Raw genomic sequence first — 17,770 nt, forward strand, 5'->3', positions numbered from 1 at the left:
ATTGATTAATCCAAAAATAGAGGAATGATTGAGACTAAAATTAAGGTGGACGGTTTGGAGTAGGCCTTTTATAATTTCTACGTTGAATACCTTCGTAAGATTAGTCTTCCGATTCAAATTAGACAAAGGAAGTGTTTTCTAAATTATTATTTTTATTATATTACACTATGTGTCTGCCTAGCAAATGTAACCTTTCCGTATACCATTGGGTTTATACGGGTATTGTATTGTATTGTATTGAAGAAGTGCGTTACCTTTTGTGCGATGTATCTGTTGCTTCAAATGCACGTTCAACGACCCACCAACCCACCTCGTTCGTGGTGATGACGCCATCTTGGGGCCCAACGGGTATCTTCAAATCCACGTCCTTCCTCTCGCTTTATAACCGCAACACGAACTGCCGCAACGGGAGCGCGTTCATCACGATGATGACGTCAAATTGTCGCTAACGGGAGCGCGTCGCGGGCCCCGATCGATGCGGTTTCGATCAAGACGAATGAGGCCCACGTTATTCGTGATGAACGGCTGAGATCAATGCAACTGATGGTCGATGGCGGTAGTAGAGTAGTTGATATAATGCTGGGTATCGATGATAACGACGAGAACCCGCACTCCGCAGGCTCCTTTCTCTGTCGCAAATCCCGCTCGATCTCACTCGCTGTAACGCTGTTTCCATTGGCTCTCTGGTTAACAAATCTTCTCTGTCTTTCCGGTTTTGATCCAATTTGGGCTTGCTCTTCCACGTTGGTTTGGGTAGAACTGATTTCTTTATTATTGTTATATCGGGTCCCGATTCGTTCTTGTTGAATGATGGATCTAAACTTCTGAGAAAACGTGATTAACCTGTGACGCGTCGAGTTTCCGGTAAGCATCGTCTTTTTCTTGTGTTTGGAGACCGTCTGCAGTGAATGGGAGGGGTTTCGCGTTTTGTTAGTTTATTATTTGGTTATTTGGATGTACTTCTTGCTCGCAGTTGACGTAAAAGGTTAGAGGAAATTATGAGTTATCGGTCTTCATACCCTTGTGAAGAATGGCGGTTTTGGTTTTATGAGTGATTTGATCAATACATATTTGGTAAAATTGGTCGATTTTGTGTGGAACTTCTCTGCCCTGTTGAATGTCATTCCGTTTTTTGAAAATTATCGAATTTGACATTGCATTCAGAACCAGAGGCCTGCGTCCTAAGGATTTTAACAATAGCAATTTAAAGAACGATTTAGAAATGTGTGTTGTTTACATCTTCCATCGGCATGCAATTAATAGCAAATTCATGTGAAATTTGCCTTCGAGATAGTAAAGCAACGATATGTACCACACTTCCCCTTGGATGGTAAAAGTTCCTTGAATTCCTTTTGTGATTTTAAATGTTGTAGCATAGTATTAAGGCTATCTCTGGTTGCAAACATAGGGGAACATAGAAGGGAAAGAGGGAGAATCATATATATTTTTAGATGTGTTATTCTAACAGTGCACTGTATCACTAGGAGAATGCTACCGGCAGAAAACGAAAAAAAAGGTTGATGCTACCAAATTGTGCCAGACCTCCAGATTTACAAGACCTCAGCTTGTATTTGCCTTTTGCATCTTCCAAGTGCAACTGGACGGAGATGATGAGGCCCTAAACCTAATGTTTCAACAGCACATATCTTTGTGGTTTAGTTTTATTTTCATATACTACGACTCGAAAAGTGGCATTGGACTTGTTGATGCTGTAAAAATTATTCCTAGCATATGATTATGGAACTTGTGATATGCCTGTTGACATTGATTATAGAACTATGCTCCTCTAAATTTGTTCTTTTTTTTTCCTTGTTGGCTGTATTTAGTTAGTGTAATACAACAGTTGAACTGAATTCTAAAACATTATTTTAATGACATCAAGCTCACCAGGTTTGCTGGGCCAAGATGTCTGAGAATGGAAACAAGAAAGGAATGAAAGATCCTCTATTGAGTGATCCATATTCCAGGGCAGATGACCCTTTGGTATGTTTTGGGCTTACAAAATTACTTTAAATTTCAATCGATGGTTAACACAATACTCGCGAAATCTTCTTTATCAACAATTCTCTTGGCCCTCTGGTCATTTTATCACCCTCAAACACTATCCACCATTATTGTTGAAATTCACATGACTTGGATTATCTTCTACTTTAGGTAAAGGTGGACCCTGGACAACCTCCTCCTTTAACGTGGCAGAGGAAAGCAAGCAACAAGGGCCACCAATTGTCAGAATTCACCCTGACCATGGGAGAGAAGCTAAAATTGGTACTTCTACTCCTCAATCATTCTTGAAGTTTGTGTTATGGCTTCAAATTTTTGTACAAGTTAATTATTTCATTAGTAATTTGAACAGGTTTGGTTGTGTTATTGGGTTCTGAACCAGGAAATTATTCCTATTTCTAAGTTTTTGTTGCTTATCTCATATATAGAAAACTACTAAATTCAGTTGTGGTATGTAGACTTGATGGGACTTCCATTCTTACTTTTGTGTACAACTGTTACAAATTTCTGAAAATTTGTCCTATTGAAACTTGATTCCTGTTTCAACGAATGAAATATTTTACCTTCTTTGCTTCTATCTGTTATCAGTTTAAAGTTTAAACATGATATGGACAAAGGAAAACAGAAAGCATGTAGGACAGTCTTAACTGGAATAACATTGTATTTACTATCCTGTGCAGAAGAAGAAATGACAAATAAATATGTGCATTTGATTAAAAAAATATGCACATTTGATGAGGTTTAAATATATTCAGTAACCAAAAAAGGAACTATATTATTAGATCCGGATGGTTGTGCTTGTCACCACTTAATACTTAAATTCTATCTTTGCTTTGACATCGACCATTTCAGAAGGCTTGTTGAGATGATAAACTTTATTTTGGGCAAACTGTTGAGATGTTTCACTTGATTGTCCCTTTCCTGCTACATGAAACTCTAAAGAGCTTTCAGTCACATTATGGCTCACCAGTTATAGTGATTCAATTCACAAGAGCTTGAATTTTGTTTGCAATAAGATTTCAGAAAACTACTAGCTACCTATGATGCACTAAAAACCTTGAATTTATGTCTGAGAAGTTGAACTTTTCTGATTTGTTTGTTATACAGTATTACATTTTTGTGAAAATAAATAGATATAGAAACTAAAACAGCATTTTTGGGAAACTTTTGATATGGTGAAACGAAGTTACCCTTTCGCCATCTCAAGATGCTGCTTAAAAAGGGGTTATCTCTTAAAGGAGTTGGTTGTTTCCATGGTGTATTGGATCTTAGTTTCACTTTTAACAAATTTCACTGGTTTTGATTGATTTGTATCTTCTAGTCACTAGGAATTGGTGTGACTTTTGTTTATAATCTTATCATTGGCTATTATTTTGTTACAATAGATTTGCCATGCAGGTTCACCAGAACTAACTCTTTTGTTTGATTAGTTTTAATATGGTTCATGCAGGCTCCCTTGGGTATTCGACTTGTGAAACAAATTGTTGAGGAAGCTGCAAGAGGACAGGTATGCTTTATTCCTTTCTGGAAGGAATTATGTGAAGCAATCATTTATTGCTCACAAGTCCATATTTTGTCTTTCAACATAGTAATTGGGAATGATATATGGTTTTAGGTTGCAGTGATTGATCCTCTGAAGGAGCGTGTTGGTACATCCTGCCAGGGTGTTCCTCTCGGTGGCATTGGGTAATTCTTTATCTTGCAAGTCAACATGTTTCCATGAGAAACATCTTGTTTCCAGAATGATCATTAATATCTTGGATGCTTCTTGAATTTTGAACTCTCTCTGAAATTTTATGGTGGATGAGTAGGACAACCTATGTGTACCGTAATAGAGTAACAATGAAATGTGATGCAATGACACTCCCGACTAGTTATGCCACAAGAGATTTTGTAATTTATTCAAGTAATGAGTATACAAGAATAACTAAAGCAAATAAACTAAATAAAACTGAAAAGTCACTACTAGTTTACTCAAGATTTCAAGTGGAATCTAGGTAACCATAGCATTACAAATAAACAACCTAGCAATATGTCAATAATGACACTATTTCATGTGAAATAACATACACAAACATTCTATATTTTTTTCAGCTTTGCCTAGATTTCATACCAATACTTGGAGCTATATCTTATTGGTTTCAAGATTCATAGTGTTTCATCTGAACTTTGGGGCCAAAAGATGGCTTAGGATAGCACTGTGGCCTTCATGGCTGGTTGCAATGTTTGGACACAATGAGAAAAACATCAAGCAACGTGGATCTTTTATCTCCATTGAACTATGCTTAGGGAAATATCACTGGTCAAACTAAGTGAGAGCTGGTCATGTCTAAGACTCGAAGTCTGATGCTGACCTTTTTGTTGGACTTTTCATGCGAGTGAAGGACAATTTAGATAAATATGGTGATATTTTGATGCCTTTTCAGGGACATTACAGCATAGTATAAGTAGCTTTACAGATGAAATAGTGGAACTTGATGTGAGAGGACAGAGGACAAGGACTACTTGGCTGTTGCAATGCAAAGCCATCACAGAGCTGACAAGTTCAGGATGACGGCCAGTTAATCCTTGCACACAGGACCTTGGAGAATGGTCTGGAGGTCTTGGTAAATTGAATTCAATCTTCTCAGCTTCAGTCCAGCAGCAGAATAACAAACTGGCAAAAGAAAACAAACTAAGAAGAGAAGATGTTATTCATATGGATTTGCTCTATTAAGACATGGCACCTTGATAATCGTCTCATTTGATTGAAAGAAAAAGAAAACTCATTGATTTGAATTAAAAGCCATATTCCAAAAGACCTAATCTGCTACTATATGTATGATGGTTTGGAACTCTTGCTAATCAATCCATAATTAGTGGCTAACTTGGTTTATTACTAACGTGTTCCAGCTATCCGAAAAACAAATAAGCTCACAATCAAGTTGAGTTAGTTTTTAAATTTCTTTTGATATGCTGATAAACATTTCATACCAAATTCCTATGTAACTCACATAAGATATATTCTTATTTCAAGTAGTTGGTGATATTTTTGTAATTGTGTAATGCTTGTTTTAAGCTACAACAAGCTTTTCTGGTTCATATTATGAAAACTCATTATGTTGTATGATATGATTGTTTGTTCATATCTTCAATGAGTTTTTGGTGGTCTCTGGACTCTTTATTTGCATATTGACAGCTGGTTGTAAAAATCTGATTAGTTTCTTTTTAGGTGTTTTGTATCGTATTCCAAGTGTCCTCATTTTGGTGATCATAATGGTTGGATAATCACAAATAAATGTCTGAAGTTTTTTTCTTTTTTGAGACGAATTCCTAGTTAACTTAGATGTAAAACCAGCTGAGTTCAAAATATTATCAAATGGATCAAAAATGACAATTATGCCTTAAAAGAGTCAGGATGACCAAAGAATAGGTTAATATAGAACTAGGGCAAAAGAATTGATTAGAATCAGACTAATGGTGGAGGTAGCTTTAAGGAGAGTAAAATGGATGGACAATATGTATAGCTAATTCTGAGTAATTCCAATTAATCTTATTATATTACATTTTGTTGTAATCAAATTCAAATTGTTGTTTGAGATTAAGAACATTTCTTGCACCGACCTAGGCCGTCTTCTGCAAATCTCATGCACTATTAGTGGAGCCTTACTTCTTCTAACTATAGCATCTATATATCTTCTTACCACATGTTCATATCATCTTTAATTATTTTTTCTTACTTTATCATCTATTGAGGCTAGATCTAATTGTTCACAGCTGAAGGTATTTATTTCCTATATGTCCTAGTAAACTTTACACATGCAAGTCAATATTCTTTTCTCAATGACATAAGCTTTTTGTATATGTTATTTTTTAATCATCCAACATTTAAAGCCATACAGAATTGCTAGTTTACAAATTATCTTATATATATTTTTAAATTTTTAAAGTACTTGATGATCATATAAAGCTCCTGATGTGCCTCTCTAGTTTAATTATCTATTTTTTTACTCTATGAATAATATCTATGTCATTCTCTCCCTCTTGATAAATAACCGATCCAAAATACTTAAAACTTTTACTTATTTGAACTTCTTGTCCATCTAACTTAATTATTTTCTCAGATCTACTTTTGGTATTACTAAAATTGCATCTTATATATTGAGTCTTAATTTTAATTTATTTAAAATATTTAGTTTCCAATACTCACCATAACTTAATTTTAAATTTAATTTTACTTAAACTCTCATAAATTAAAATAATATCATCATCAATGTACCAAGGAGGTCTATTCTACATATGATCAGTAAGTTCACTCATTTACTAATTTAAATAGGTGAGGACTTAATATTGATTTTTGATATACCCCTTGACTTATAGAAAACTCGCTAGATATATTTCCTATAGTAATATCATCATCTAATGTACCAAGGAGGTCTATTCTACATATGATCAGTAAGTTCACTCATTTACTAATTTAAATAGGTGAGGACTTAATATTGATTTTTGATATACCCCTTGACTTATAGAAAACTCGCTATAGTAATATATTTCCTATAGTAATACTTAAACTCTCATAAATTAAAATAATATCATCATCAATGTACCAAGGAGGTCTATTCTACATATGATCAGTAAGTTCACTCATTTACTAATTTAAATAGGTGAGGACTTAATATTGATTTTTGATATACCCCTTGACTTATAGAAAACTCGCTAGATATATTTCCTATAGTTCCAACACTACTGATTACACTATTGTTCATATCTTTTATAATATTAGTATATTTGATGGATATATCTTTCCTTTTCAAAACCTATAGAGAATGTTTTTCTAAATCAACAAAAACCATTTGCAAACCTTTATTTTTCGGTTGCTTATGCATTGTAATGTGAATAGTTCTATCAGCTTCTTAGAAAAAGATATGGAATTTAGATACTGCTTAGGTTACCAATTCTGGTGGTTTATTGAATATTAATTGGGAAAACTTGGGACATAAGAGCATTGGACATGCTATTCAGAGATATTTGGCAGGTGTCAAAATGTTTCATGGCAGATGCCATATCAAATAGCTCGACATTCAGATATGAGTTGCCACATGTTGGATTTCATGCTTAACAGATCGTCATAGCCTATTTGATTTCCATGAAGAGATTTGATAAGACTTTAAGTTTTAACTACTGTAAGCACACTAATGTCTTTTGTGTCTTCAAGTTATGCTATTTCATTCGACTATAGCTAGTAATACAAAAGGACTTTTTTGCTATTGTATACCAATATCTTTTTAGACTAGAGAGGATGTCTGCTACTGCATCAGTAGTTGCTCATAGGTTCATTTTTCCTTTCTTCTAATAATATTGGAAAATTTTTATTTGTAGTGTAGGGAGTATTGGAAGAAGCTACAAAGGTGATTTTCAACGTTGGCAACTGTTCCCTGGAATATGTGAAGAAAAACCTGTACTAGCAAATCAATTTTCTGTAAGTCTTATGTTATGTTTTAAGCTACATTTCATATGTCATGGTATGGCCTGATGTAGAATGTGTTGGCATATGCCACTATGAACTGGATCTATACCAGTCTGGCCAGGGACGATATAGATCCGGTTTCTGAAACTTCAATCCTTGCTCACAGTTGTCTTTTTTTGTTTATATCTTTCTATCTCTCTCATGTATTCTCCCTTTATTTTGCTCTTTTTCTTACATGTTCTCTCTTCTGTTACTGTTGCCTCTTCCTCTGCATCACCGTCATCACCTTCTCTTCCATATCCTCATCTCTTCCTCATCCAGGTCTCTTTTTCCTTCTCCTATCAATATGTCTTCTCCTCCTTCCTTGCCAACCTCATTCTTTTTGGCCTCTTTCTCTCCCTCCCTGATTGGATAGTACTGAATTTTTCCAAAGTGTCGATACATCAATCCATACTGAAGTTCCAATAATTTGACCAGTGATCAATGTAGGTATCAGATTGATATTTTAAACCTTAATTAGATCAACTTTTTATTGTTTGTGAATGTAAATATATATTATTTTATCTTTTTTACCCATGCATTTGTCTCTACAGCCTCATATTAGTGACTGCTGTCTTTTGTATTAACAACAATAATAGCAACTAAGCCGTAAGTCCCAACTAAATAAAATTAGATTGATAATCTTTTGTTTTTATCATTATATTGTTCCTTTTAAAAAATTTGTTTGATGCTTTGAGTTAAAAAAATTATGCTTTTCATTAATCTCTTGGTGAATAGTTTTGTGGCATCCAAATTTGTTAGGACATAATGCAAAATTTAATTGGTGAAAAAATATTTTAGGCCATAAATAATTACATTATGGAAAAGTGCCGGAATGTCTCTCTATGAAGTTAATATCTATTTCATTATAATTGTGTTAAATAAGCATATTTTAGCATGGTTAAAAATATTCATTGGACTGGTACTTGTGGACCTTTATTTATCTGTATTGACAAGCACAGGTAATGGATCATGCAGCTTGATACTGTTTGGTGTATTGCTCAATTTATTTTTATTATTATTTCATTTAGTCCTGCCATGCAGTTTGGGTTGATGTAATGTTCAGTGTCTCAGTACTGTGCCTATCCGACAAGTTCCTGAAACTAGTATACCTATTAATAAAATAATTTCTAATATATGTTGTAGCTTGGTTTTCAAGATAAACATAAGTTCGACATCTAACATTAATTCTAGAAAATATGTTACAGCTCAATCATGAATTAGGAGCTCAAATTTACAATCCTAATTTTGTTAACTTTATTAAGATACTAAGTTACTAACAATAGTGGATATACATGTTGCTAATTGCTTTAAAGACACTATGCAAGCCAACACATGGCATTCTCCTTGAATGCTGGTATGGGCCATTGCTGTGTGTTGATACCATGATCTTTATAGACACTATGCAACCCAAACTTTATAGATATGCTTTAATGAAGGGCAGAGTATGCAAGTACAAATTTAATATGTCAAATAGCTTAACATATTTGTGTAAAAGACTGGAAGTAACTTTTGATAATTTTCAATTAATAACAAAATGGAAGAAACAACAAAAGCATCAACATTATTTACAAACAATAGAAGACTGAAGCTGTCTGTAACAAGTATGCAAAGATACTGAGAAATACAGGATACATAATATGTGCAAATAAAACATTTGCAACAAATATATGGTATGTGCTGTTGCCACAGTAAGTCAAAAAGTCAATGCTATGGTACTCTAGATGACTTCTATCCTAGATGCTCATTTTTATAATGTGATTTTTCAAAATATTTTTTTGGTGATGTTAATAAACTGCTATCTATGAATATCTTTAATACCTAATTAAACCAAAATATTTTATAGTTGAAGGAATTAAGAGAATTATGTTTATTTTTGTTGATGTGTAGTATTGAGGACTATCCATAAATACTAGCATCATAATTCATTATGTTATCTGTCAGTTTGATTAGATGCATTTGCTTGGATAGGCTTTTATCTCTCGCTCAGATGGTAAGAAGTATTCAACTGTGCTATCTCCTGGGAATCCAGAATTAATCAAGTAAGCAATTTTTTTTTCCCCCTTATATCCTTGAGCAATGAAATAGAATAGTCAAAGGATTTCTAAGATAGATTTCCTTTCTGCTGTTGGGTTCACATTGTTCAGAAAGATTAAAAACATTTGAAGTTCTTGATATGCAGACAAAATTCCATCTCAGGAGCTGGATCTTGGGATTGGAACCTAAATGGAAGGAATACCACCTATCATGCTTTGTATCCAAGGGCCTGGACCATCTATGATGGTAATTACCATGACCTAATACTGATTTTTGCAATCTTGTTATGGTTATTTCATGTGGTTCACTTTTGCTTTCTGTACATATTGCTGAAGCAGGTGAACCTGACCCAGATCTTAAAATAGTTTGCCGTCAGATTTCACCATTCATTCCTCACAATTACAAAGAGAGCAGTTATCCTGTTGCAGTATTCACATTCACAGTAATAAAAAGAAATTGATAGCTAGTGTCATGGCAAATTTGTCACTATTGTTTTCTATGATCTGTTTTCTTATGATGTTTTAGCTAACGAACTTGGCAAACAGTTCTGCTGCAGTAACATTGCTTTTTTCTTGGGCTGTAAGTACAAAATATCTAACTGATTCATTTTCATCATCATTGTTCAATCCTATTATGATTCTCTACTTGTACTATTTGTTTGGTCATTGATTCTTTTAATTAATTGAATAGTATAAACTTTAGTTGCCTAAGATCTTCTTGATCAATTATCTATTTTTCCTTTGATTTCTTCAGAATTCTGTGGGTGGAACCTCTGAATTTTCTGGACATCATTCTAATTCAAAAATGATGTAAGAGTGAAATTTCAAAATGCAATAACTAAACCAGCTCATAGTCAACTTTAGCTGTTGACAATAGTATGCTATTAGATATATAACATGGTATTTAACATGTATTTTCATTGCAGAGAGAAAGATGGTGTTCGTGGAGTACTTTTACATCACAGGTATTTTTAGATACCGGAACTGAGGCCCTGAACAGCATTTCCTGCATGATAATGTTGGTTTGTTGAGTTGCATATATCCATTTCTTGGAGATCCAATGTATCCAAATCATTATGTTGGTGGACACAGAACTGGTGATGGCTTGCCTTCAGTAACATATGCTATTGCAGCAGAAGAGACAACTGATGTCCATGTCTCGGAGTGTCCCTGCTTCATAATAAGTGGAGGTTCTAATGCATTTACAGCTAGGGACATGTGGTGCGCAATCAAAGAGGTTTGTGACATAAGTTCATTGGCATTATTTCATTGTAGTGAGTGCATTGTGTAATTCACAATCCTAATCTAGTGACCTCAATTTAGTTACATGCTCAGAATCTTAGCTGACATTTTGCATCTTTAAGTTTTCTCATAAAATGTCCAAGTAATGCTTTATTAAGTGCTTTGTTTGGTAGTAGTCTCAGATAAATAAGCAGTTATAGTCCACAATATCAAGGTTTTACTTTTTGGTTGCTTTTGACATGCTGGTAAATGGACCAATCAGTATGGATCATCAATATGCACATTCGGCTGCCCCTCCTTTGTAACTCCTCATCTAAGTTGGCAGGCTCTACAATCAACAGTTGCTTGGTAGTAGATGCTCCATGTTTGCTGGGACCAATCTTCAGAAAGAAAAACAATTTGAGCAGCTCATTCGTGAAAGATATCTTAATGTTTTTTAGCAAAATTTAGACTAAACCAGCCTGAGTTGTAAATGGAAATAGAAAACCATTATATGCATACCAACCAGGACACTATTTTTGTCCTGCATGTCCATCTGGGAGTGACTGAGCTCATTGAAATTCATGATAAATAAATTATCCATTGCACCATGACATTTATGTGGACATGTTCAACTATTTTCGAGAATAGTTATGTATCTTTCTTAATTAAGGATTATTTAAGCATATCCAGTCGGTGGGAAGAAAGATATATCTCATCCGTTACTGTTCAAACTCATCCAAATTAGCAGAAACCAAAAGAATGCTTCTGAATTTGCAAACAAGAGGGAGCTATATTAATCTAAATAATATAGATAAGCTAAAAAAAGTGAAGCTATCATTGTACTATCATATAGATCATATTTTGACAATCTCTGTACTACTGATTTAGCTGCCTTTATTATACTTTTAATTTCCTGTCATTCAAAATGTTCCTCAAGTTACAGCATCAATTATGTAAATAAATGTTCATGAAGAGGTCATTGATACAGACCACACCTCTATGTTACAAATTAATTCTTTCCTTTCTTAATTCTCACAGTTCTTGTATTGACATTTTCTATATACATTTTACACAAAACAGCATGGATCTTTTGACCACCTTGATTCGGTTGAGATGCCTCTTCAATCTGAACCTGGATCATCAATTGGAGCAGCTGTTGCAGCTTCTGTGGCACTTGCTTCACAGACAACCTGCACTGTGACATTTTCTTTAGCATGGGCTTGCCCTGAAGTAAAGTTTCCTTGTGGAAAGATTTATCATAGGTTAGTAAGCTGATATTCAATCAAGTTTAGGAGTATAATTAACCCTATAGTTTTTATGAATTGAGTAATGTGACAGGCGCTATACCAAATTTTATGGAACACATTGTGATGCAGCAGCAAGTCTTGTGCGTGATGCCATTATTGGTATGATACTCTGCTCAGTTTCGTTATATACCTTTTGGGTTGACTTGTCTCTGAGATACTAATGCTTATCTCCCATAGGTAAAATTTCAACTTATTAATATTCTTTATTTTAGCCTTTCTTCTATATTAGATGACAGATAAATCCTTCTCCATTTTAATTCAACAGAGCATGGCTCCTGGGAGACCCAGATTGAAGAATGGCAAAATCCTATTCTGCAAGACAGGAGGCTCCCTTCTTGGTTTGTTCTGAGTACCATATACACTATAAAGTTACTGCTGCAAAATGGTTTTGACATTTATTCTTCTTTGCAGGTATCCTGTCACTTTATTCAATGAACTATACTATCTTAATGCTGGAGGAGCAATTTGGACAGGTGATTTTTTAGTTGTATGATACCTACATGAACAATATGTTCTTGTGATTAACAGGTCATTGTGTCCTACCACAGATGGGTCACCTCCAATTCAGAGTTTGGCAACTATTGAGGAAAGAAAATTCTTCCTCGATATGTCAAATGGAGATTTCGATAGTTTGTCTGAGGTCATAGCAGGAAAGAATACTGCAGTCAATATCCTTAATAGAATGACATCAATACTTGAAAAGTTGTATGCGCCCATTCAATCAAACTCAGCCACAGGGATATCATTGCTTGAAGGAGAAGAAAACATTGGTCAGTTTCTCTATCTTGAAGGGATTGAGTACTGTATGTGGAATACGTATGACGTCCACTTCTATTCATCTTATTCCCTGATAATGCTGTTTCCAAAACTTGAACTCAGCATTCAACGAGACTTTGCTGCAGCAGTAATGATGCATGATCCTGAGAAGGTTCAAACTCTGAGTGATGGCAAGTGGTCTGCAAGAAAAGTTCTTGGAGCTGTTCCTCATGATCTTGGGCTTAATGACCCATGGTTCAAGGTCAATGCTTATAATCTTCACAACACAGATAGATGGAAGGACTTGAACCCTAAATTTGTACTTCAGGCTTGGAGAGACACGGTAGCCACCGGTGACAAGCGCTTTGCAAAAGCTGTTTGGCCTTCAGTCTACATGGCAATTGCCTACATGGATCAGTTTGACAAGGATAAAGATGGAATGATTGAAAATGAAGGCTTTCCGGATCAAACGTATGATGTCTGGTCAGTTACTGGTGTTAGCTCATATAGTGGAGGACTTTGGGTGGCTGCTCTGCAAGCTGCTTCAGCCATGGCACGTGAAGTTGGTGACAGAGCCTCTGAAGAACTTTTCTGGGACAAGTATCTGAAAGCAAAATCTGTTTATCACAAGTTGTGGAATGGTTCTTACTTCAATTATGACAACAGTGGTAGCAAGACAAGCTCATCTATTCAGGCTGATCAGTTAGCTGGACATTGGTAATTAATGTTTCATTAAGCAAAAGTTGTCCTTTTGGCTAAGGAATTTCCTTCTATTTGGATTTTGTTTGGTAGAATGGTGGATGTTTCATTGTGCATATGATCTATTTGTTTCATTATGTTTACATGAAATGTTTTATATTTTCAGTAATGATTTTTATGATGTATGTGGTGTTATTATTGTGTCAGAATCAAAGTTGAACTTTGTCTGTAACTTAATAATGTAGATTCCTCGAGGAATATTATTTATTTTCTTTATTGCTTTCTTTTATTTTTGTTGTCTTACTGTATCTTCTTATGTTTTACTGTGAACTGTACTCTTAAGATAACTTGTCTCATCCCTTTTTGCAATAGTTTGGTAATCGTAATTGAATACATGACTATCTTTCAGGTATGCTAGAGCATGCGGTCTTATGTCAATCGTTGACAAGGAGAAAGCAAAAAGTACATTTCAGAAAATCTTTAGCTTTAATGTCTTAAAATTCAAGGATGGCAAGAGGGGAGCAGTTAATGGGATGAGACCAGATGGCACTATTGATAAGTCTACCATGCAGTCAAGAGAGATATGGCCTGGAGTAACATATTCAGTTGCTGCTGCGATGATTCAAGAAGGCATGTTAGAAGAAGCATTCAGAACTGCACAAGGGATATATGAAGCTGCCTGGTCCCAAGAAGGACTTGGGTTAGTATCTATTACTCTGGAATTCTGACACAGTGAAAGTCCATTAACCTTCTTTTTTCGAGATTACATCAGCCACGAGTAGTATTATTGTTCTCTACAATCCACACATGTAGCTAATAATATAATCCTATACCTAGGCTACATGACTTTGCATTTCCAATATTGACCTCTTGTGCCATTTTCTACAATGAAAGAAAAAGTTATGTTTTTGTTTAGCAGCAGTCCTTTTATGTGCACTTGTAGGCAAATATTTTCATGCACTTATGCTGTAAGCAAACATAGAATGGATTAATCAGTATGAGTACGGAGCATAGGTCATATGGAAATGAAACTCTTTCAGAACAGTCAGGTCTTGGAGGAAGAATTTTATACTTGCAAACCCAAGTACCACCCGAGGCATAATTTGATCCACTAGGTTATTTTTGGGACAGACCCACCTGTGTAAGAAGTGCCCAATTGAATGAATTGGTTCTCAGCCTAATATTTGAAGTATTTTACATCGGTTAATGTTATTCCACCATAGCGCCTATCATTTCATCTGTCTATAAAACATGCTTTTATTTAACCTCTTTAAGCAAAGCAGCAAAATTGTCTAGCTAATCAATTTCTGGTCATTATATTCACATTCCATTATACATATATTTTTTTTAAGCTTGTTATGTGCCCGATAGTCCTTTTGAATTAAAGTAGGATAATGACTTGAATAAGTTCTGGACCAAATTTATCAGGAGAAATTATTGTTTACCCACATGTGCCTTTCCCAGTTTCAACCTAAGCACTTTATGGTTTAAATCACATCACCAACTCATTTCCTGCATGTTGGATACTTAGCCCTTGTTGTTGTTACCTACCTCATATTGAAATTCATGTGCCATGACATGGTGCTGCTCGTGTGACATTTTGCATCACAATGACATGATAATGTAGTGATGACGTGGTAGATAAATGTGGGCCAATAGGACTCTTTTATGACCAATGTACTGATGTGCATACTAAGTGATGCATATGTGGTGTTCTCACGGGGTGTGGAAACAATGTGTTGCGTATGTGGTAGGGGTCACTAGACTCTTGTTTCCATTCATGCTGATGTGGTGCTAATTGGTTCCTTCAGGCTTGTCCAAGTAGCACCACATGTTTCTCCTGTCCAAATTACATAAATGGGGCAGACATTGGATCACTGTGATCCATGTGGCACCAGTGTCCCTGCTATTATAACCATTTTACGTATGTGGTGCCATATAAGCACTGACATGCCATTGAGTGTAGTTTATATTCATTCCTTTTTTAAAAATATCATCATTACCTAAATCGAGCTCCGTCTGATTTCCGAAAAGCTTATATGCTAAGAACATTTTTATCATATAGTTCTATCAACATGAGACAGATAATGGCAGTTTTAATGTAATATATCGATACACAGATGGGTAAGCAAAATTTATAGTCAAACCATAGGTGGATAAATTATGACTTCCCCAATTTAGTGTCTAGAGAACCAACACACCGAAAGGTAATTTCAGCTTCTTTAGTGTATATGCTGTGAAGATGTAGGAGCACGTTAATGCTTGGGCTTTTATCTTCTTCTCTATGATGTTGTTTCTAGAAAGGTAATTTGCAAGAGCTACCATTGGCAATAAATGATTCCCCTCACAAGAATCATTTTCGGTTTCGATGAAAGGATTGAGTCAATGGTTGTATGTTACGACTTCAATTACTTGAAGAGTTTCTTGCACAACCATAATTGCTTCCAAGTTTCAGAATTCTTTCCAAGTGCATCTATCGAATCGTGCTGTCTTTGATATCTTACAACTGTTACTTTGGATGACAGGTACTCGTTCCAGACCCCTGAAGCTTGGAATAATGAGGATCAATACCGGTCGCTCTGCTACATGCGCCCCTTGGCAATATGGGCAATGCAATGGGCATTGTCACTGCCGCCGAATGTCTGTAAAGAACCTGAGACGGTTTTAGATGGCGAGGCTGATTCTAAGCACACAGTGGCATTCTCAAGAGTGGCTAAGCTGCTTAAATTGCCAGAGGAAGAAACTTCGAAGAGCATTCTCCGGGTTATCTATGAAATCACTTGCGGTAGGCTGAGGTCGTGATTCGAGTTTGGAAGGACTACATATGATTAGCCTATTGCAATAATAAAATGTGTTTTGTGAATCCTTAATTGCAAGCAGACTTTGTTTAAATTTTTGCAGGAAGATGGTATAAAGTTGAGATCTCAAAAAGCTCATCACTGCATCATTTTGGGGCCTAACTGGACAAGTTTCTAGATATATAGTAAGCAAAATCTCATTCACAATGTTTGTTCCATCAATAAACAGGAATTGGCTCTGCCGTCGTAAGTTGAAGGCCACTAATATTTTACATTATGAGATGGTTTGGGGTGGCTTATCATGACACGGTGGTATTATTGATGATAAAGCAGTGGCTTGCAAAGAGTGAATAACATTTTGGGTGTGGATCATCATGACAAGGTAATATGTATCATGTGGTTTACCAACTAGAGTGAATAAGATTTATGTTTGGCGTTCATTGAATCCTTCTTTTAAAGTTGGTATTCCTTGGATTGCACTCTCCGCCCTGCTGGCACCACCTGTGCTTGGAAGAGAGATTAATTTCCAGTCTCACTTGTGTTAGAGCACTAACTTCCATTTCAAAGATTAACAAAATTAAAAATTAAATAAAAATACAAGTCAAAAAGGAGTATTATACTAAATGTTGAGAAAGGTTGAGTTTAGATTTTTAAAAAAATCATCTTTATCAAATCAAATTAAACTTAGTTGAAGTTGCTATAAATTAGAATTAAATTAATAAAAAAATGCTTTAAATGAGGCCTAATAATATTGAACCCTAGACCTCAAGTAAACTTTTAAACACCTCTGCCCTTTCTCTTATTCTTTGATCGTTCTTTTAGTTTTTCTTATGGAGACCAGGAAACTCTAGCTTTAAAATAGATTGAGGTAACAAAAACTTAATTCTCTCTTTTCTATACCTAGGGTTTTAGTTACCTTTGAGTAATCTAGACTTTAATTTATTTTTAATTTTTAGATATATTTTGTATGAATATCTTATGATTCTAAGACCTCTGGTATGACTTTAACATGAGATTGATGTACAGAGTTATTATTATTCTCATCTGAGATATTCAGAATCTCTTATTTTTTGAGAAAATATTCTATTCGAGCTAAATTGACACCCTTGCGAATATGATTAGACTTTGTCATTTTTATATTTTTTAAAAAAAATTCTTAAGCTTCTATGAGATTGAAATTGAGTTAATACCACATCTATACATCAATATACGAGGTTTATAAGTTCAAATACTTTTAACCCAATTTCAACATAATAGAATAATTATTGATAGTTAAATTAGGATAATAGTTTAGCGTCTAAATGATTCTATTCCAAGCTAATATTTGGTGTGAGTTTTATATGTCTTTTAGTTTTTCATAAAATTTTATAATAATTCAAGATCATTTGATTTGCTAGAATAGTGAAGTAAAAGTTATTTGCATAATTGTGTGATTGTTTGATTGATAAAAAAACTAGTTCATTT

At 34.8% G+C, this 17,770-nt stretch overlaps 1 protein-coding gene across 7 annotated transcripts; it reads left to right on the forward strand.

Moving 5' to 3' along the window:
- The first annotated feature begins 434 nt into the window (after nucleotides 1–434).
- LOC135677005 (uncharacterized) lies at nucleotides 435–16,731 on the forward strand. 7 transcript variants are annotated; one of them, XM_065188824.1, is made up of 21 exons: nucleotides 435–864; nucleotides 1,883–1,983; nucleotides 2,155–2,265; nucleotides 3,452–3,508; nucleotides 3,617–3,687; nucleotides 7,360–7,459; nucleotides 9,458–9,528; nucleotides 9,669–9,769; nucleotides 9,859–9,965; nucleotides 10,049–10,102; nucleotides 10,277–10,332; nucleotides 10,449–10,487; nucleotides 10,615–10,759; nucleotides 11,827–12,008; nucleotides 12,085–12,152; nucleotides 12,319–12,391; nucleotides 12,465–12,526; nucleotides 12,602–13,526; nucleotides 13,918–14,208; nucleotides 16,034–16,293; nucleotides 16,410–16,730. In XM_065188824.1, the coding sequence occupies exons 2-21, from the start codon at nucleotides 1,906–1,908 to the stop codon at nucleotides 16,466–16,468; spliced, it is 2,910 nt and encodes a 969-aa protein (XP_065044896.1). In that variant the 5' UTR covers nucleotides 435–864; nucleotides 1,883–1,905; the 3' UTR covers nucleotides 16,469–16,730. The 7 variants fall into 7 exon arrangements, with proteins under 7 accessions (XP_065044896.1, XP_065044897.1, XP_065044899.1 ...); XM_065188825.1 differs by having other exon boundaries at nucleotides 435–686; nucleotides 1,891–1,983; XM_065188827.1 differs by having other exon boundaries at nucleotides 435–1,983; nucleotides 16,034–16,303.
- Nucleotides 16,732–17,770: the final 1,039 nt, after the last annotated feature.

The sequence above is a fragment of the Musa acuminata genome, chromosome BXJ1-6 (genome assembly GCF_036884655.1).
Source record: "Musa acuminata AAA Group cultivar baxijiao chromosome BXJ1-6, Cavendish_Baxijiao_AAA, whole genome shotgun sequence".
In the NCBI taxonomy this organism is placed as follows: domain Eukaryota; kingdom Viridiplantae; phylum Streptophyta; class Magnoliopsida; order Zingiberales; family Musaceae; genus Musa; species Musa acuminata.